General features: G+C 31.6%; 1 protein-coding gene across 2 annotated transcripts; it reads left to right on the plus strand.

The window, feature by feature from the left end:
• Positions 1 to 410: 410 nt before the first annotated feature.
• LOC116775898 (tyrosine-protein phosphatase 69D) lies at positions 411 to 20,038 on the plus strand. 2 transcript variants are annotated; one of them, XM_061524304.1, is made up of 26 exons: positions 411 to 677; positions 2,105 to 2,246; positions 5,198 to 5,469; positions 5,623 to 6,365; positions 6,681 to 6,860; positions 7,142 to 7,248; positions 7,460 to 7,604; positions 7,840 to 7,919; positions 8,064 to 8,201; positions 8,347 to 8,628; positions 8,912 to 9,036; positions 9,286 to 9,395; positions 10,023 to 10,150; positions 10,456 to 10,600; positions 11,445 to 11,630; positions 12,575 to 12,786; positions 13,268 to 13,371; positions 13,788 to 13,930; positions 14,249 to 14,440; positions 14,660 to 14,809; positions 15,330 to 15,516; positions 15,837 to 15,952; positions 16,189 to 16,320; positions 16,510 to 16,664; positions 16,788 to 16,923; positions 17,422 to 20,038. In XM_061524304.1, the coding sequence occupies exons 1-26, from the start codon at positions 593 to 595 to the stop codon at positions 17,491 to 17,493; spliced, it is 4,467 nt and encodes a 1,488-aa protein (XP_061380288.1). In that variant the 5' UTR covers positions 411 to 592; the 3' UTR covers positions 17,494 to 20,038. The 2 variants fall into 2 exon arrangements, with proteins under 2 accessions (XP_061380288.1, XP_061380289.1); XM_061524305.1 differs by having other exon boundaries at positions 11,454 to 11,630.
• The last annotated feature ends 599 nt before the right edge of the window (positions 20,039 to 20,637 follow it).

Below are 20,637 nucleotides of genomic sequence, written 5' to 3' on the forward strand. Positions count from 1 at the left end.
TATATGCTTATGAAAACATGATATTGTAAATAACTAGGACTTTTAAAATTATTATCCTTCAAAAATATTAATTACTATACAAAGTTTGAATAATGTTTACTATTAAAAATAGTTTATAACAGCTGAACATTCTTAAAATATATCTTTAATTATATAAAAATCTAAAATATATGACAACAATATATTTTTCTTATTCATTATCATGTACATTATTTTAAGATGTAAAATCAAATAATGAGATTACCTTGAAATTGTATAAATTAAAGTCTCTTTTATTTTGATTTTAGATATATAATTTGTTGGTTTTGCATTGTAATAAAAACTTTTTATTAATAACCTGTACAAATTGCCGTAAGGCTTATTTAGTCAGTAGACTAGGAGTAGCCACTAGTAACTTATTGCTAGCAACACTGATTAGTAGGATTGTTTGTTCGGCTTTGGGTGTCAGCCGCTTGTAATTTTTATTGTGATAATTATAGAAATAATCAGTGATATTGTTGTGTAAGTGAACTGAAGATGGTGTGAATATTGTGCGATGATTTTGATATTTCGGGCTACTGTGCATTGTATGTAAAAAGCTGCGTCTTCCGCCATGACAATGTTGCTCTTGGTCAGGAAGTACCCCGTAACACTTGTGCTTTATTTTGGGTGTATCGCATCGTGTTATCTCGTTTTAGGTAAGTTGTAAATAGTCTATATCAATGAATTAAATAAAAATAAACCATAGTATTTTTTTTATTGCGTCTAGTCTGTCATTGCAGAGCGTACAATTTAGGAATGTATGTTTTTTCACAAACATAGATCGGAGGTCGAGGCTACGTATAAGAAGATTGAAAAAATAAAACGGCACTTGTATATTGTAAATAGCAAAAATAACTCAATTCTATGAATAGAGTTTTTTCTCCCATTTCTACAGAAGAGGGAAATAACTAATTTCGTTACATTCAATTTTAAAATGCTCGAAGTTGCTACATTTATTTATATTTATATTCATCTGTTATTCGTTAACAGAATATACGAAGAATATAAATATTGCGTCGAAATTATATTGTATTTTTAAACCTATCATGTATACACACAAATACAAATGATGTAGTCATCAGTTATATAGCTAAGAAGAAAAAGTAATGTGTCAACATTATTATCAGCTACATCCTTAAATTAGTATTACTCTTCTAATATAATTTCTATATAATTAAAATATAGCATATATTTTTCAAATCAATATTTATACAAACCATTCTCATATTGCCTTACAAACTTATCTTGAGGCAAATATGCTAGTATTAATATTTATTTTTGTAAAATATTTCCTGTTTAAATTAATAATAAGAAAAACTATACAGTCTTAAATAATTATGAACCAAAATAAATTTATAAGAACTTAAGATGGATACAAAATAATAGCTATTTGTAAATATATATATGCCATTTTTACTTCATAAATATTCCTATGGTTCTCGGTTCTGTTCAGTCATCTGAGAATATTGCTGTTTAAAAATATTTAAACCTTTAAGTTCATTTAAAAGTAATGAGATATAATTTAATTTTTATTACAACAATTATATTGAAAATTTTCTGTATTAGAAAGGTTTTTATTTTTTTAAACATATTCTTAATCAATTGTTAATTTATAATAGTTGTTAATAAAAAAAAAGTATAACTATAAATTTAACAGTATTTATAATCTTAAATAATAGTTAAAAAAATACTGGCACAAGTGAAAACATATATTTATGTTAGATTTATGGAAAAAAAAAATGTTTACCTCAATAAAAATTATGAAGTTTAGAAACATTAAACTTACAAATACATCACTATAAAAATTCCATATATTTAATGGATTTTTTTAACTTATCTAGATTCTTTGTTATTTTATGATTACTATTGTTATTGTGAAAAGTTATAAATAGAAATTAATATAAAATTTTGTATAAAACTATATTTTAGAATAACGAACATGGTATTAGGTGCATTTGAATCTATTTCACTGGATGCAGCTAGCACAAAGTAATATAAGGATATGATGAATTAATTAGTTAATATTAGTAAATTGTCTATATATGTTTTCATGAAAACCCTAATTTGTTATATTTTATTGTAGGCCAAGATCCATCAGAAATATTGGACTTACAATTGGCTAAAGGGGACATTGGCGATGACACGAATATCAGTTGCAGTGTAGCACCATCGGAGGTGAATGTGGCATGGCTCTACAATAATAAACCGTTTAAGATTGGTGAAAGGTGAGTATCGTGACTAATGAAAATGTTATAAACATAACAAGTGTACTAGTCTTATAAATTCAATATAAATGTCAGTATTTTAACATTTATTATGATATAAAAATATCACATTAGAGATATATTAAATCTCTAATATCTCAGATATATAATAGAATATACATATATATATATAATGTAAATGGTAGTAGTGTTGTTTGAAACAATATATATAAAAAGTCTTGAAATAAATATTTTTATACATAATTTTTTGATATAAAAAGGTTTTACATGATTTAAAAAAAGGAATGAAAAAAAAATTATATATATATTCACAACAGTTATGTTTAACAACAAATTTACTTCATGAAAGAGAATTTAATAACTTTTATGACATCAACACTAATAAATTCATGTGTGACTTGAGGTCAAAAAATCTATACACATCCGAATGTGAAGGGAAGCCATATTAATAGATGTATCATACTATATTTATATGGTAACAACATATGGGGTCACTAAATAGTCCACATTTTGAATTTATTAATTTTTTTACATCCCAATTGGGAAATAAAATTTAAAATATGTTGATTCATTATTGGCTGTATAATTTTAAACATTGTTTTAGTTTTTGTTAAACAAAGAGTGACAGTTTTGTATTTATCTATCTGATATTTCGACTTTAGATAATTTTATAACAAATCCGTGAAATAGACTTGGAATTAGAAACTATAACCAACCAGATACAATTACATATAATTAAAAAGTTGACTACACTTTTCTAATGAAGTTTTATATATATATATATATTTATTTATTTTATTTATTTTTAGAAGAAGTATATTGGTCAGTTGGTCATGTCGCTGGTGTATATATTTTTTCCGCGGTTTCATTCGTATGGTTTTCAAGACATTCGCTTAACGTCATTACAAAAGAAATTTTGCTTATAATGTCGATACGATATTTTTTAAATATTTTGTCTGAAAGAATATATGTATGTATACAATATATTGTATATAGCTCTCTGTTTGTATACATTTATTTTTTCATATATTATATCTTCAGACTACGAAATCTGATCGATCAGTAATCTATAGTCTAGTCAATAGTCTAAACTAAAAACCCATTTTGTCTGTTATTATAATTTCAATACTTCGATACTTATACCTTACAGTAACATATGTGTATTATCTATATATTACTTAGAACTAAATATATATAAGATGAAATTTTCAAAACACTTCCATTACATACATCTTTTATACGAATTTTTTTTTATTGTAAACAAAATGAGCGAATGAATTCCTAAAAATAGTTTTTCGTATTTACATGTGCGATTTATTTATTTTAAAATAAAAAACAATAAAGATATTCTGATAGACGTTATCTGTTTACAAACATTAAATAAAGAGTTCGCGTTGTGTACTTATCGGTGGTAAATTATATTAAAACCATTTCAATTTACAATTATGTGTATGTGAATGTAAGCCATTGTGCAATAAAATGTTGCAATCCAGCTATGTTTGTTTATATATCTTGAATATGTATTTTATTTATGATAGTATGAACGAGACGTATTTACTGGAAATGCATGCCTGCCTCACTATCAATGAAAACTAGTATAGATTTTAATAGCTTAACAACATGTTATAAATTTATTCCGCAACAAACAAATGGACATATATTTTTTTACTCTAGGTTTTATATTCGCAGCTGACTTATTACCATACCAAAACAGTACAGCATTCTTCATCAAACAGCTGTTTTAAATATATACAATTATTATCATAAGACAAGATAATATTTTAATGTATTTATTTTTTGCAAACAATCTGTTTATCCAAACAAAGAAATGTAAATACTGAAATTGATTCGTAAGCGCAATCTTTATAAAGTCAAATATATACATAAAATTAAACGGTTGTTTAAAAACAAACAGCCGTTTACACAAATTTATGTTAAACTCAATTAGTGAAACAGATGTTATTGTGAAAATCTATTGATTAATTTTTCAGTTAACTCGTCCCTAAGTGAATGCCGGGACGTTAGCCGGGAATTTATTCCCATAGGTTTTTCCCTTAACAGCGAAACGTTAATAATTAAATCAAAGTTATAGACGATAAATCGATAGTATTATTTAAAGGATTTGTTGACTTTTGCCTTATATGCAAAGAGTTCAAATTGTATTTGCTATATTAAACGTAGCTCGTACACCGTCATACCGTTAATATCACGTGAGGGACCCTCTCTAGGGTTATCGTACGTAATTAGGCACCAGAAGCTTTGATGTATTTTTTTTTACCTTCTGTTATAAATAATGACATTTTTTATAAGAAAAACATTATTTTCAATAAAATATTCCATCTTTATACCGTTCACAGAACTAGCAGTCATTAAGTTTGTATATCAATCTGAATTCTTTCTAGTCTGTATATGAGTTTACTTGTTTTGTAATTAAAATTTCTATAAAAAGCGTTGGAAATACCCTTTTTTAAGTTGCGCTATTAGCACCAGGGGTATCATATTTGTTGGATTGTTTTGGAGTGGTGAGGGGAGTTCAAAAGATTTGAAGCTGCAAATCGTGTATGCATCCCTCGTCGCCACTCATGTAATGCCGTTGGATTTCTTTTTAGCCTTTCGATTGTATTCCAACATCCCCCTACAGACATTGTTTCTGAACACCTTTACCAAAATATAAGAGCTATTTAGAGCTTATGTATCTAGACGCCAGACGCCGGTGTGTGATGTTTGAGAATAGGAATATCACGGACATTATATGAGTTTAAATATTTTTGTATGTACACTGAATTACTATGTAATTTTAAATGACTTAAGTATAAGTGACGTGAATATATCGAAAAACTGACGTGCTATGTTTATTTTAAAAGATCTTTTACGTTTAAAATAGTTTTCTAAGTTAATCTAAGTTTTTAAATGTAAATTAATTAGCTGCTATATGTTTTATTATGTTATAGGATAAAACAACGAGATGAAGAAAGACTTCTACAGAAGAAAGATCTTGATGGTAATCCCAGAAAATATAAAATTTACAATCTCACGTTGACCAACACAACGGCGAACGACGATGGTAATTATACGTGTGTGGCGGTGCTAGGGGAACTGAGAGCGGAGAAAACTATCGTCTTAGACCTCAGCTTCCCGGGAAGATTAATAAATAAGACGACTGGACCAATAAAACAAAATGTTACAGACCAACAGAACGTCACGATGTTCTGTGCATTCGAAAGTGAGTGTAATTTAATTAAGATTATGAGTATGTATATTATGTAGAATGAAAAATATATTCATAGACACTAACAAAATACCAACATCCAGAATAAGGCTTCCGCATGACTATTTGAATAATATTATTAATAATCTATTTCTTGTATACTTACAGTTTATCGGCCAAATGAAGTGAGGTGGTGGAAAAGGGGCAAAGACGACGAAATTATAGAACTCGGAACAAAAGCCGCTAAAGTGATCGATCTCAAACGGATGCAGAGTCAATATGATCTCCACATACGTAGCCCGGAAGACAATGGGACTTACATCTGCGAGATATGGGATTCAGTGACGTCATCGAACCTGACAGGGGGTATTGACGTCATAGTCTTCGCAGCACCACAAGTAGTCATAGACACGGTCATACCGATCAGTGCCTCCCAACTATTCCTTAATTGGACAATCCGTTCATACAATTCACCAATCAAAAGCTACAATCTGATGTATCGAAAATTACCCTCAACCGACTTCAGCCTATACACTACTGAGAAGATAAGAGTTAATAATATATCATTTGTCATGGAGGGTTTGGAGAAATCTACTAAATATCAGCTGAAATTGGAGGTGACAACTACCTATGGATCCAGCAAGCCCCATATATATGAGTCTATAGTTCGGACTTTGGATAAAGATCCAATATTTGTTCCACATATCTCCATCAATGGATTCTCAGCTACTTCAGTGACTATCGGATGGGCGCCACCTCCAGAGGATATAGCCGAGTTGATACACTATTATTTATTGGAGGCGAGGAAGATGGATGAGGTCGCACCAAGGAGAGCATATCACTCCAGGGACAGCAGAAATTTGCCATACATGTTCGATAACTTGGAACCTCACAGCACTTACGTATTTCGGGTGGGTTTGAATTTTCTCATATAATGTATGATACAGTTGTTTCTGCAAAAACAATAATCATATTACATTAAAATTATATTGAACTGCTGACTGCCAAAGCTTTTTGTATTAATAAAACGTTGTACCGTTTTCAATAATTTTACATTATTTTACAAAACGAATATCCGAACTATCTGGGATTCAACCTTAAAGCAATACAAATGCATTGTAACCACTATGCAGAATGGCTTCATATATATATATACTCTAGTAATAAGTGAAATAATAGTCAAGAACTTTCCAATTAATATCTATATAATCCTTATCTGTACACAGGTTTGTGCGTGCTCGGATTTCACAAAGAAATGCGGTAATTGGTCTCTAGAGATGCAGGCTGCGACGTTGGACGGTATACCGGGGCGGCCGAGCAATGTCACGGTCACTTGTAGTACTAGCTGGATGAATTTAACCTGGCAGCCCCCGGTCAAACCTAATGCTGAGATCAAGGGATACACTGTACGTAAAATTTTTTTTCTTACATTGATCATGGCATCAATCCTAAATCCTATACCTTATAACGCCATCGAGTCTCAAAACCATAATCGTAGTAAGCAAGTCTGGCATTTAAAGTGTGAAACGAATAGTAATCATTGGATGAATAATTAATTTATATAGGAATTGTTATAAATAAGAACTCAGTGTTGCTCTGTGAAAAAAAGGAAATGTTTTGTCTGAAAAGAAATGGAATTTATATAAGTCTGCTAGGAATGGTGTAATATTGTGTATTAATATTGCAGATGGAACTAACAGGGAACGCGACCTATAGAGACAGGTACGGCACATACAAAGAGGAGATGTGGGGACCGCTCACGAAGTTTAAAACAAACGATTCTAGAAGTGTCAGGTAAACAATAGAAATTTGAACTTTCTAAGGTAATCCTACAGTTGTCTATGGACCTTGGTTCTTTTATGGAATTTGTAGTAAGCTTTATTTTATTCAACATAAGTATTTGGTGAATACTTTTTTGATTTTGATAAAGTTTATTATCGGTCATATGATGAAGATTAGGAAATTTATAGCAATTCTCATTAACAAATTTAATTTATCGTTATAGGTTTGAAGACTTGAAGCCGAATACTAACTACACGGTGCGGCTGAGTGCGATGACTCGCACCCGGCGGCGCGGGGACGAGGAGGTCCGTCACTGCGCTACAGCACCCGCTCCCCCCGACTACCCGCCGCGACTGAGGTGGAGAAAGGTATTTACTCCCTTTATATACGTTCTTAGTAATTAAAGTGTGTTCGAAATTTAAATTGTCAATTTATTAGTTCATCGGTCCTTTGATTTTTTTTCTGTTCCAATTTTAAAATTTATACTTCGGATATCGATGAAAAGGTTACCTCTTATCTAATGATGCATGATTTTAATTAGAAATAAAAACTTTATAAATATTTTGGTAAATCAGATATTTACATTGCTTTTTACGTTTACAGGAGCTGGATAATAATAAATACGTATTCACAATGCACTTACAAAGAATAGATGAGCGAAACGGACCTATATGCTGTTATAGGTAAAAATGTAATTTTTTGAAAAATAAAAACAACAATATGTAAAAAATACACAGATAAATATTTACTTTCACATGATAATCTGTTTTTTTTGTGTTATAGTAAAAACATTTGTTAACAAAATTATTATTTTACCTATGTTCTAGGGTGTACATGGTGAGATTGTTGCCACACTCAGATTGGAATAATCTTCCCCCTCCGCGTGATATTAGTATAGTTGACTATGAAGAGGCCCACGGGGTACAACCTGTACTTGGAGCTTATATCACTGATGTATTCTCTAAGTATGTAAACATTTAATATAAATATATATAGAATATAAAAAATATCTATACTTTCCTAAGTGACTATTATTATTTCATTCAGACACTAAATATATATTTTTAATCGTATATAAACAGTGTAATCATTCCAAATTTAAAATTTCAGTGAAAAATTCCCGCCCGAAGCGAATCTTATAATGGGGGATGGTAAATCGTACTTCGATAAAGACGATCCCGGCCTCAATAGGGATTCCTGTAAGCGATGTTTAAGGAAACCGAGGCGGGTCTACGACCTGCCTCGACCACCGACCACCACACCAACCACAATACCTACCACCACCTACCAACCGCCCACTACCAGGGACGATCTATTCGAAGAAGAGATAGATACAACCGCTGAACCTGAAGAGGAGAGGAGGGAGAGACGGTCATACTTAGATATTGATAGGTTGGTTTTTATATACAAATAAAGCCAGCAAACTTTGTACGGCCCAGCTTGTTACAGAATAGTTCAATTTAAATTACGATTTTTATAAATTTCTGAACGCCCCCCTAAAATTTTGACAATGAGTAAATATGTCCCTACTAAAATTATTGTAGATTTTTAAATCCCAAAATACTCCCTTAACCTAATATTCTAAATATAAATATGTTGCCAATTAACGTTAATTTAATACGTTCTTAATATAAAATAATCGTTAGTTTCCATAGTAATTTGTGATAATTTCCAGGGATTATATGAAAAATCCAATGATGATGGACAAACTGATCGAGGTCGAAGTGAAAGAAGATCTGAATATTAAAGACGGTCTACTGGACCCGTCGGCAAACTACACCGTCTTCATAGAATTAATACGTGAGTATATTGGTTCAACTTATAAAATAATTACTGTGCCATTAGCGTAACATATTTATAATTGATTATTGTGTATAATTTATATGTTAAAATTTAATTTAAGCGAAGTGACAGCTAGTTTTAGGTAATATTTTTTTTTATTATTCCTATAACAAATATGTAATAGGAAATAGCAAATTTTGTTTAGTACATACTAGTAATATATAGTCTGGTGATGTTGGGTAGTGATCTCCTACTGTTTTTCCACAGCCGGTTCACCATCAGACGACCCTCTGTACAGCGAGTATCTGAACGTGTTAATGGCGGCCGCCACCCCCGTACCAACACAACCACCTTCGGCTATGGAACTAGCTATATTGGTTAGTATATACAATTATTCTACTAGCTATAGTAATATAATATTATAAATGGGAATGTTTGTGAGTGTGTTTGTTACCTTCAAGACGGAAGGAACATAAATTAGTCTTCACAGCAATATGAAGAGAATTTCATCAGAATAGTGTTGTATAGTAGTGTGGTGCGACAAGTGGCGCCATCTGTGCCATACTAATTATAATATACTTTAATCCTTAGAAATATTTTTATAATACTGAAACAATGTCATTTTACAATAGAAACTTGTATTTAAGTATGAATTTGTATTTGAAAATATTAATACTGGATTCAGCCATTTTGTAAGACATTACTGGAAGTAACGCTGAACATTAAAAATCAAGTCTGTAACTGTATCTCAAACACAATAGTGACTGCAAGACGCGGCATGAGACGCTGGTTAATGTGAATTCCTGTACCACAGACGATAAATATCACCGCCACTTGGCTTAATTATTTATTATTTTAGCACACGTCATTCATATCTCTGAATTTAAATTCGAATTCAAGTCTTTACTACCTAATAAGTAGTACGTAACACTTTGACTTATCCCATACACAGATACAAAACCTCCTGTTTGTTTATATAACATGTGTATAATATATGTCTTCAGGCGTCGTGTGTGGCGGCGGGGGCGGCGGTGTTGTCTCTAGCCGCGTGGTGTGTGCTAAGGGCGAGACGATCTCGTAAGCTCCCTCCACACCATCACGTAGAAATGAATCCCATACAGGCTGCTCTAAGGTATAAGACATGTTTGTAGACCCCCTTATTTGATACATCTACCGGTTTTTAATTACAGTATGTGTTGAGATATCTTAATCTATGATAAACAATAACGCGACAGTTCTACTAACAATGGATACAATATAAAAATAATTTAAAACTATGTCGTTTTAAGAAAAACAATAATTTAAAGTCTTTTGTTAACTGTGTTATCGTAATTTATATTTGAATAGTAAAACACTTACATATTATAATTAGTAACGTAAATATTATATTTAATTTGGGTTTTCTTATATAAATAATAATAATAGCACCGTATGTAGGTACGTGGTAGGTCACATCGGTGGACGTCAACAGTTAATAAGCGCCGTGCCCCCGGACATGCCGCCCATAGCCAAGGAAGACCTCGCCGCCGCCTACCACGAGAGACAAGCTGACTCCGACTACGGCTTCCAGAAGGAGTTCGAGGTATTTTTAAGAAAAATATATGTAATTAATATTAAAACTACACAGGATGTTTAAAAACCGTCAGTGGTGATATCACAGTGACAGGTTCATATCCTGTTTGTGAATGTCATTATGTATATCATTTACTAAGATATAGTCAAATATAGTGTTAATTTTATTTAAAGTATAAAGTAGATATTAAAGTAAATTACTTAATTAAGGGACATACGTAACGAAATGATTTTTTTTTAAGGTTTATTAAATTTTATCCTGCCTACGGAACTTTCTTAAAATTTCTTATAATTTTCTTATTTTTCAAATGTTATTTATTATTTGTGTTTCGTTACATGTGTAGTTTTAGCGGTTTTTAATAGTCTTTCTTATCAGACTGATTTTTAAATGGTCAAATCACTTCTGTCTTTAAAACACCATCAAAAGTCATCGAGAATTGTTAAAAAGTATTATCTTTATAACTTTATTTGTAAGCTAAAACGTTTTAGCATTCCAATCAGGCTCTAAATCTGTGATAAAATAATGGTACATGTATGAAATAAATATTTTTTTGTTTCTCTAACAACAAGCATTTAATTTTGATTTTGTCTCTGCCTGATAAGTCTCTGCATTTTTCTTTAGAATTTTTCTGTATATAACTTAATTTTTTCTGTGTAAAACTTCATTAACATTTTCCTACTATTTATTTCTATGCCCACATTATTAAATATTCGTCATAGTTTCTTCAAGTCAACCTATTATTTGCCAGTCCCCTAACCACACAGATAATATAATTTTTTTATATATGTCATTAATATAATTTCTTTATTTTTTTTTTATATCTGAGTGTTAATGACCCCAACCCACTGAAAAGTTGTTACAGATGTTACCGGAGTGCTATCCAGACCGCACCACACACGCTTCGGAGGCAAGAGAGAATCAACCCAAGAATAGGTACCCGGACATCAAAGCATACGATCAGACGAGGGTCAAATTGACCCAGATAGATGGCATCAGTGGCTCTGATTACATAAACGCCAACTATGTCATGGGTTACAAGGTGTGTATGTTTAATGTGTCGTATAAAAAGATTTTATGAAGAAAAATTTTTCTAAACCCGTCAATATCAGATATGAAAATTGCAGTTGTTATTATCATGTAATGATTTTCAATGTTAAATATTATATAGCAATCGACTTCGAAGAGATAATTTATAATATGGAAATTTTATATGTTTTTGATGAAAAATTATATAAATGCTAGCGTATTCATAAAAAAAATATATATCATTTTTGAAGTCGGTTAAAAATGAATTTAGTAATGTGAAAAAAATATTTTCAATTATATGTAGTGCGCACTGTTTCATTCTTTCCTATTGTCCTCTGCTTACTAAGGACCCTTTGGAGCTTAATCAGGTGACGCATGACATCTCAGGAATTCTTTATGCTTTTAATGTAGCCTTAAACAGTACTAATTAATCTGTTGCACTTATTTTTATACGTTATTAGAATTATTATTCCTATATATCATGGCATAATCATTTATATATAGTTATCGTTTATATATATTATAACAGTTGTTATAATTATTATCTCCCTATACATTATCTCCACTTCCAAGCTGTCTAAATTAGACAGCGAGGTCATGAGTTTTCGAATAAAGAACAGAAGTACTCAAAATATTAAAAAAAAAAAGAATTATTTAGTTTTTCTATTTGCTTTATAGCATTTTTTATAGAATATATATAAAGTTATACACATATAATAACTAGTTAGTTAATAAAAAGCTATGATATTAAATATACAGAATGAATAAAAAACATTCTGTCGACATCTCTTTCCCAGTCAAGCTTAGCTACTTTGCTTGTGGATGTATCTAGCATTCCGTACATTAACGTCTTCATAGTGAAAAAGGTTTTGTATCAAGTATCTTAGCCTTGCTTGAACAGCAAATAAATAACAGTTTTAATGTCATACAATATAATATATTTTTTCAATTCAACAGGAGCGTAAGCAATTCATTTGCGCCCAAGGTCCTACTGATACGACTGTGAACGATTTTTGGAGGATGATTTGGGAGCATGACCTTGAACTGATAGTGATGCTGACCAACCTCGAGGAGTACTCCAAGGTCAAGTGCAGCAAGTACTGGCCGGACGAGGTGAGAGGCGGCCGGGCCTTTGGCAGCATCAGCGTCTATCACGTGGCTGAGAAGAGGTTTTTCTTTCTTTATTCTTTTGTATCATTTACTCCCCAGGTATTTAAATTTATACTCGCGAAAGTATAAGATCTCGTTATATTTATGTATATTAAAATTCAAGTATAAAATGTAGAATGATGAATTCATAGACCTGCAAATTTCGCAAAATGGTGTTAAAAATTTTATTACCTATATAATATACAGTATAAAATTATAATTTAATATTTTCTCATATATTTTATAGTACATGAACCTATAAATATATGTATATATGTTTGTCTGTTCCCAATAACTAAGCTATTAAAATTATATTTTTATATAACATATTGCTTATAGAACAGAGTACACAAAAAGACTCTGAACTCATAGACAATATACTATATTATATAACTTCAAGTTTTTGTTCATAAATAGAAAAAAACCTAGATGTAATTGAAACTAACGTAGCAGCTTTTGTTAATTTGTACATCATTATACAGGGTGTATAAAATTTTTCAGATATTCGGATTACATCGTGAGAGAGTTGAAGATATCGAAACAGCCTCTGAACTCGGACGGACAGCCGGTAGTTGAAAACAATGGAGTAGCTAAGAGGAATGGAGGTAGAATTAATAGATTGTAATTTTTTCATAATGCAGATTATATACAAAAGAAATGATATATTTAGATAATTAATTGAATATTTCCTATTTTATTATCTATATATAATTAAATTTGCCTATCTATAAATACTTGTCATTAAAATTCCCTTCATAGAAATGTCACAATAATAAATTATTTTTTTGTAATGTATTTTGTATAACATATTTGTTAGTAAAGAAATCGTGATAACCTTATCATTTTAAGTGATAATAATTATTATACCAAAGTTATGATTTAAAATTTTCATTTTTAAATAAAAAAATTTGAAATCACAGTTTCCGCTTAAATACAGGATGTTTATAAATTAATATAGCTAAGAAAACTATGAAACTCCATATAGGTGTGGTTAATGTATTATAAAATGATTCTGTTTCAGATTGTGGTATGAGTGACAGCGTGCCGACCTCGCCTCGTGATAACAAGTCTACGGACTGTCGCCTCGTCAGACAGTACCACTTCCTCATGTGGAAGGACTTTGCTGCTCCGGAGCACCCACACTCTATACTCAAATTTATAAAGGTACCATTAATAATACATACGCTTTGTATATAATATATGTAGTTATGAGACTTACCGCTATTGGTTACCATAGAGTATAAATATAGTAAGCAGGCTTAATCTGACAGAAAAGTATATTAATATAATCATATATAGCAGCTAGGCGCTGCCCATAGTTTAATTTTTAATTTCAATTTTAATGTACAGGCATCCAACCTATTTTAAGAAAAAGTTTATATTTTTAACTAATGTATATAGTTTTTTAACCTTTAATTATGTCAGATATTAATTGTTTTTAGTCTGTGGTGTTGTATAAATTATTAGTATTACTTTTTATAGAGAGTAAACGAAGCATGGTCAAGTATGGTCGGTAGGCCGGTGGTAGTTCATTGTTCTGCCGGCGTAGGCCGCACGGGGACGCTCGTAGCACTGGACTGTCTACTGGAACAGCTACGAGCTACGGGACACGCCTCCGTTTTCAACACCGTAGCCGAGCTACGACGACAGAGGAACTTCCTTGTTCAATCATTGGTAATTCAATCTTTCATCAAGAAATACAGTTTAATTTAAGAATGTTGTTAATAATCACTTATATATATTATTTGTGTATATACATAATGAAATAAGTAAACAACTGTTTAAAATTAAACTGAACAAATATTCTTGGAATAAGGTATAAAAATACACCTAGTAGTGAACTATTTATCCATACTAATATAAATGAACTAATATATATTGTATTATAAATAGAAACAATACGTTTTCGTATATCGAGCGTTGGTTGAGTACGCGCACTACGGCGACACTGAAATACCGGCCTCAAGACTGAAGAGTTCCATCGACAGGCTCAGGAACACACCAGAGGGCGCTGACAAGTGTCTCATGGAACACGAGTTCGAGGTCGGACATTCAAATACTTATACATCAAATACTATTAGCTTGTGAGGTTGACATTTCACCTGTCACTGAATTGCTTATAGTGAAAGAAATGATTTAACCCTTAAATTCACATAAATCGTTACAAAACTAGTGCATAGTTCGTTATTTTGAACCGATAAGTCTCTATGATTTGCACTAGGAGATGCACCTTCGTATTTTCTTTACGCTTTTTCGAAAAAAAAACCCCTCGGTGCAAGTTGAATGAAGCGAGGTACCGTTTTTGGACATGGCTTCCGCTTTCCGGTCCTAAAATTGAAATTGGTGGTTCGATTATATACTTTTTTTTATAAAAACCACCTCAGTTAAATATGCTATGGAACAAAAAAAACCTCGACTCGATCATACAGACGGTAGCGAAATCACTTCCGCGGATGAATAACCTTAGTCGCCAGTACAACGCCCAACTCGCTTCACTCGATAATGCCACTATGAGCATATATTGCTATTATGTTTAATACACATGAGCACTGATGATTAACAGAAGATGATGTCGCCTCCTATATCCGAGGCTACGAAATCGTGTGCGGCGGGCGGAGCCGGAGGTTCAGATGAACTGCGAGCCAGGAATCGAAGCCCGGACTGTCTGCCTTACGACAGGAACAGAGTCATCCTCCCCCCACTACCAGGACGAGATTACTCCACATACATCAACGCTTCATTCATTGAAGGTATAAAAAGCATCTTATTACAAAGCATTTAAGTACGTTTTGCTATAACAAACATTGTACTAATTTGCTAATAACTGAAATATATTTATATCTCGGACTTAACAGTTCTCTTATCTTATATTAATATATAATATAAGAATATCATCATTTTTAAATAAATTTTTTATACATTTTATTACTTAATATCGCTAGAAATTACGTTGTTATTCTCTATGAAGTTTTTATTAGCTTTTTATTTGTAATTGTTATTTAATGTGTAAATATTGATGTAAAGTACGTTTTATATGAGAGTAATCACTTATAACACACTTGTTTTCCAGCATATGATAATACAGAAGGCTTCATCATCACGCAGGATCCACTTCCGAACACTATTATGGACTTCTGGAGGATGGTAGCGGAACACAATGTGTCCACTATCGTTATGTTAAGTGAGGTAATATTAATAGTACTTGTTTGATATAAGAATATTTATATTAACGCCATCTATCGGTACTTGTCGTACTAGTGACTCTTAAATATATATATATAGATATATATATATATATATAATAATTCGTGTTGAAAAACCCTGTTTGTTTTAACAGGATTATTTTTTAATTAAACATTAATTTCTCTTGTAAATATTATGTCCATTCATATTTCTAATTATAACCAAATTTCTAATTCCAGCTTGGTGAAGGTAAATGTCCCCGTTATTGGGACGACGGTACCATACAATACGAACACATCTCAGTGCAGTACGAAGAGAGCGAGTCCTGTCCGTATTACACGAGGAGACAATTCAGAGTTACCAACAACAAGGTACACTCTATAGTCTATACTAACTGTACAGTGCTTAAATGCTTGCAAAGAACATAAAAATATGTAACAATAATTTTTTGTTAAAACAAAATTAGTATGTATGTTATTTGTCTCATTGTCTTTATAAAAACTGTATATATATTATCTGTAGATAGATATAAAATTTTTATAATTTTATCTCATATCCAGAGCGGAGAGTGGCGTTGCGTGAGACATCTTCAATACCAAGGTTGGCCGACAGCGGCGGGTCACGTGCCGGAAGTGACGCGAGGGTTGGCGGAACTGGCGGAACTAGCGGCGCCCTTAGACTCAGCGCCCGCGCCGCCGCTCGTAGTACACTGCCAGTATGTAAAAAGCGTGCATTGACAGCCCTGTAAAATAATATTTAATCTATGGCTTCATTCATATATATATTTATAACTAGACTTATTTTTAGACTACCCTCATAAGTTTGTTGTATTTTTCAGATTTGGTACAGAGCGTTCACCTTTATTCGTAGCTCTATGTACTCTTATGTGTCAGCTGCGTGTTGAACGTCGTGTAGATGTCGCCACAGTCGCCAGGAAGGTTCGCTCACAACGGGCGAGAACCATTGACACGTTTGTGAGTATTCGACTCTATATATAACCTATTTACCATTATTTACATCCTTCCTTATATTAAAATAATATGACAGATTAAAAATCGTTATATATAGGATTTGAATTAAACTAACCTTTAACTATTAAAATGAATTATTTTTATTACTTGTAAAAATGTTGAGAAGTAATGTAAAGTAACGGCTTTATGTATGCAACAGACACATTCTGTTCAATGTACCGAATACTTCATACAAAAATCATATAATACATTTAAATGAAACTAATATATTTCGGCTATACTACTCGGATTTTATTATTTAAAAACTACATAATCTCGACGTTTCGGTTACTTTGCAGCAACCGTGATCACGGGCAGACGAGGTAACCGAAACGTCGGGATTATGTAGTTTTTAAATAATAAAATCCGCGTAGTATATCCGAATAACACTAGTTTCATTTAAATGAATAAAACTCGCGAAAATCTTAGATCTCATCATATAATCCATTCTCATCCTTACAGTTGCAGTACGAGTTCTTACACCGCGCGATATTAAACTACGCGGAACTCCACAACCTGCTCGAAGATAGTTAAGCAAGACGTATTACATACAAATTTTACAATTCACAGACTATACATATAAGAGTCACTTGTCTTTCGTCGGTTTCAGTCCGTCAAATGTTTTTTTTTTATATATAATATAATCGTAACAATAGTTCTCCAAGATTCCGCTTGTCACAATATTAATTGGAACGTATATAGACGTGTAGATTTAATAATTTTCTATGTAAAACATAAGTTACGCTGTAAGTATTGACAGAACTGAATATAGGTTTATTGCTTGTGTATAATTATTTGCTTAGTGCTCGGTGTTATAGAAGCATACTGTATAAAATAATTAATGAATTAATAATTGTGACGTAATTATTCATATCAAAGTATAATCTCACTATGATTAAATTATTTTTGGATTTTTCTATACAGTATGTTTCCTGTCTATTATACTACGTGTATAAAACTATTCTATAGGTATCTAGATTTTGACAATAGCGCTTAGTTAGTCTAATGTAGTGCTAAAATCCGAAATTCCCAGTAGTTGAAAATTATTATAATTTTATTTCATATATTTGTGTTGCCATATTTTTGTTTTAGGTATGTAAAAAAAATAAAAAATTATTAGTCCTATATCGTAGATCTGACATGATTTGGTAGCTATTTTTTTTTATATCAAACCCATCGTTATTTTTTTTTTATTACATAAATGTAAGCGATTGTATTATTTTTTTGGTATGAACATACCAAATAAAAAACGTGTCCAAAGAATAGATTCGGAGTATGTCCGATTTATATGTATGTAACGCCGAACATTTGGTAATGTTTTATTAAACCACAATTCATGTATTTATAGGTTTATAAAACCTATAAGGGCCAAAATTTTACCCCAAGTATGCACAAATTTTATTAAGGCTCGTACACACATTTGTTTATATCATGTGATGTTTTCCTTAAATGAAACTTCAGTATGTCCATATATATATTTAAAAAAAGTAATACCCATATTTTTGTAGTGTTTTGATCTCCTTCTATTTCGAAAAAACAATTTTCTGATTCTTATAATGTAATGTTAATCGGCAAATCGGACGAGTTGTCAGGCACTATAATGATTATTTCAACTAACTCCATCTTGTAAATATATCATCGCATACAAAATATAATTAATCACCAGTGTGTGTGCGGCCTTAGAAGTTTTCGATGTATTTACTGTTCGTTTTCGGTATATTATATTATTATTATTATTATTTGTTATTTTTGTATGTCAAGCGACATAACGACTGTCTAACGTATTTTGTACCTAGGTTAAGTGATTACTAGATTTTGTATGAGCTAATATACATTGATATTAATTGGAGTGTACAGCGACTGCAGCATTGAAGCGTGGACTATAAGATATCACAGGATTTTTTTTTTATTAAATTATATTTAATGTTGCAGTCGTTGGTAATAGTTGACAAAGTGTGATCGAACTGTCAAAATCTAGTTTAATCTAAATGGACTGAATACTTTGTCGGCTATAGATTGTACCATGACGTCACCAACGGGGCTTGCATGCGTTACGCCCACGAGGCTTTGATAGTATTAATTTAGACCATAAGTCCATTCTGCACATTAGCGTTTTTTGTTTAAAAATATATATATTCGGAGCGTTTTTTTAAACGCTGATAAAAAACGCTAATGCTCAAAGGCTGTAAAATTAAAAATTATTTTATGTTTCCTCCCTATTTAATTACTGTAAGAAAAAAGTGTAATGCCATATTCAATAAACAGAAATGTTTTCTTTTTAATTATTATTATTCATTTGTTATAAAATGAAACTATTTTTGGAATGTAATACAAACATGGAAATTGTGGATGTAATAAAATGTATATAAGCCGGTTACTATCGGCTACGGATCTCTAATTGTGTTCAATATTTTAATATCGGGAACCACGTGCAAGCTCTGCGCGACCTTGGATGTCGGCTTTTATTAAGTAGACTTTTGTATAACATAGTTGTAATTGACCGTTTATCGTACACGCGTTTAGTTACGCTGATGTAAAATGTTTTTGTTCATTTAATGAGGGAAATTAAATATATATAAAATATTTTTTTAATCCGCAATTCCTTATAAGTGAGAGTAAATTTAAAATTTGTGAATTTTTCACCGATACGAGAATAAAATTTTTCCGTAATATGTATTTATTGTATGCAGTCTGAGATGAATAGAACCGAACCGTGTTGTACGGAACTAGAAAAAAAGAAAAAAATATATAAATTTCAAACAGCCTTTAAACTGTCAAATTCATCCAACAGTCGATTCCCACGTGATGGCGCCACAGATTAACAAACCATATGACATACATTTTATATTTGATATTTAACCGGTAATTTAAGAGCTATGCTTCGATGTAAATATATTTGTTAAGCGGTGTTGACGCGCAACTGTAGTGCTCTATTTAATTCATCGTACCTAAACCTTGGCAGTTATAAAACTGAAAAATAATTTTTATTATGTTTTTTTTTTTTTAATTATTTTTGTAAATAGATAATGCAGGTCATGTAACACGATATTTTTGAAAATATACCAATATTTAGAAATTATATGTCTGTTTTATTTTTCGTAAGAAATTCGATTTGGGCTGAAAACATTATTTCGTTGGGAAATTATCACACGTTGGAAGTTATTATAGAAATATGCTAAATAATTTGGTCCTAAACTAATTGATTCTTCAGTAATAACTGTAATAAGCTACGGTATCCCATTCCATTAACAACATCCTACTAAAACCAACATCCCCAAAGACCATGCCATCAACTATCAAGGTCAACAAGTATTATGAGCTCACAAACGAACTCACTAAGAATAGGTTCGTTGTAAATTTTTACGCGGTAGAAGTAGGGGCGGGAGGTATAACAGCCAAATCTCTCTACAACCTACTAAGAGACTTGGGCCTGTCAAGAACTAACACCAGTTCGTTTTTGGTCGTGCGTCGAAAACAGCTCTATTAGGTCCGTTTCAAATTTGCTTAGGTAGAGAGAGGAGCTTGGACAGTGAAGGTGAGCGTTTAACGCGCGTAAGATAGGGGCCCCTTAAACCTACACCTGGGTTGCAAGTCCCAGACACTGTTGAAGCTCCACTCCCTGCAACGCGATGGATCCGACGCCCGCACGGTGGATCCTTTGAATGCTAAGAGGTTTCG

This window comes from Danaus plexippus, chromosome 24, assembly GCF_018135715.1.
Source record: "Danaus plexippus chromosome 24, MEX_DaPlex, whole genome shotgun sequence".
NCBI classification, from domain to species: domain Eukaryota; kingdom Metazoa; phylum Arthropoda; class Insecta; order Lepidoptera; family Nymphalidae; genus Danaus; species Danaus plexippus.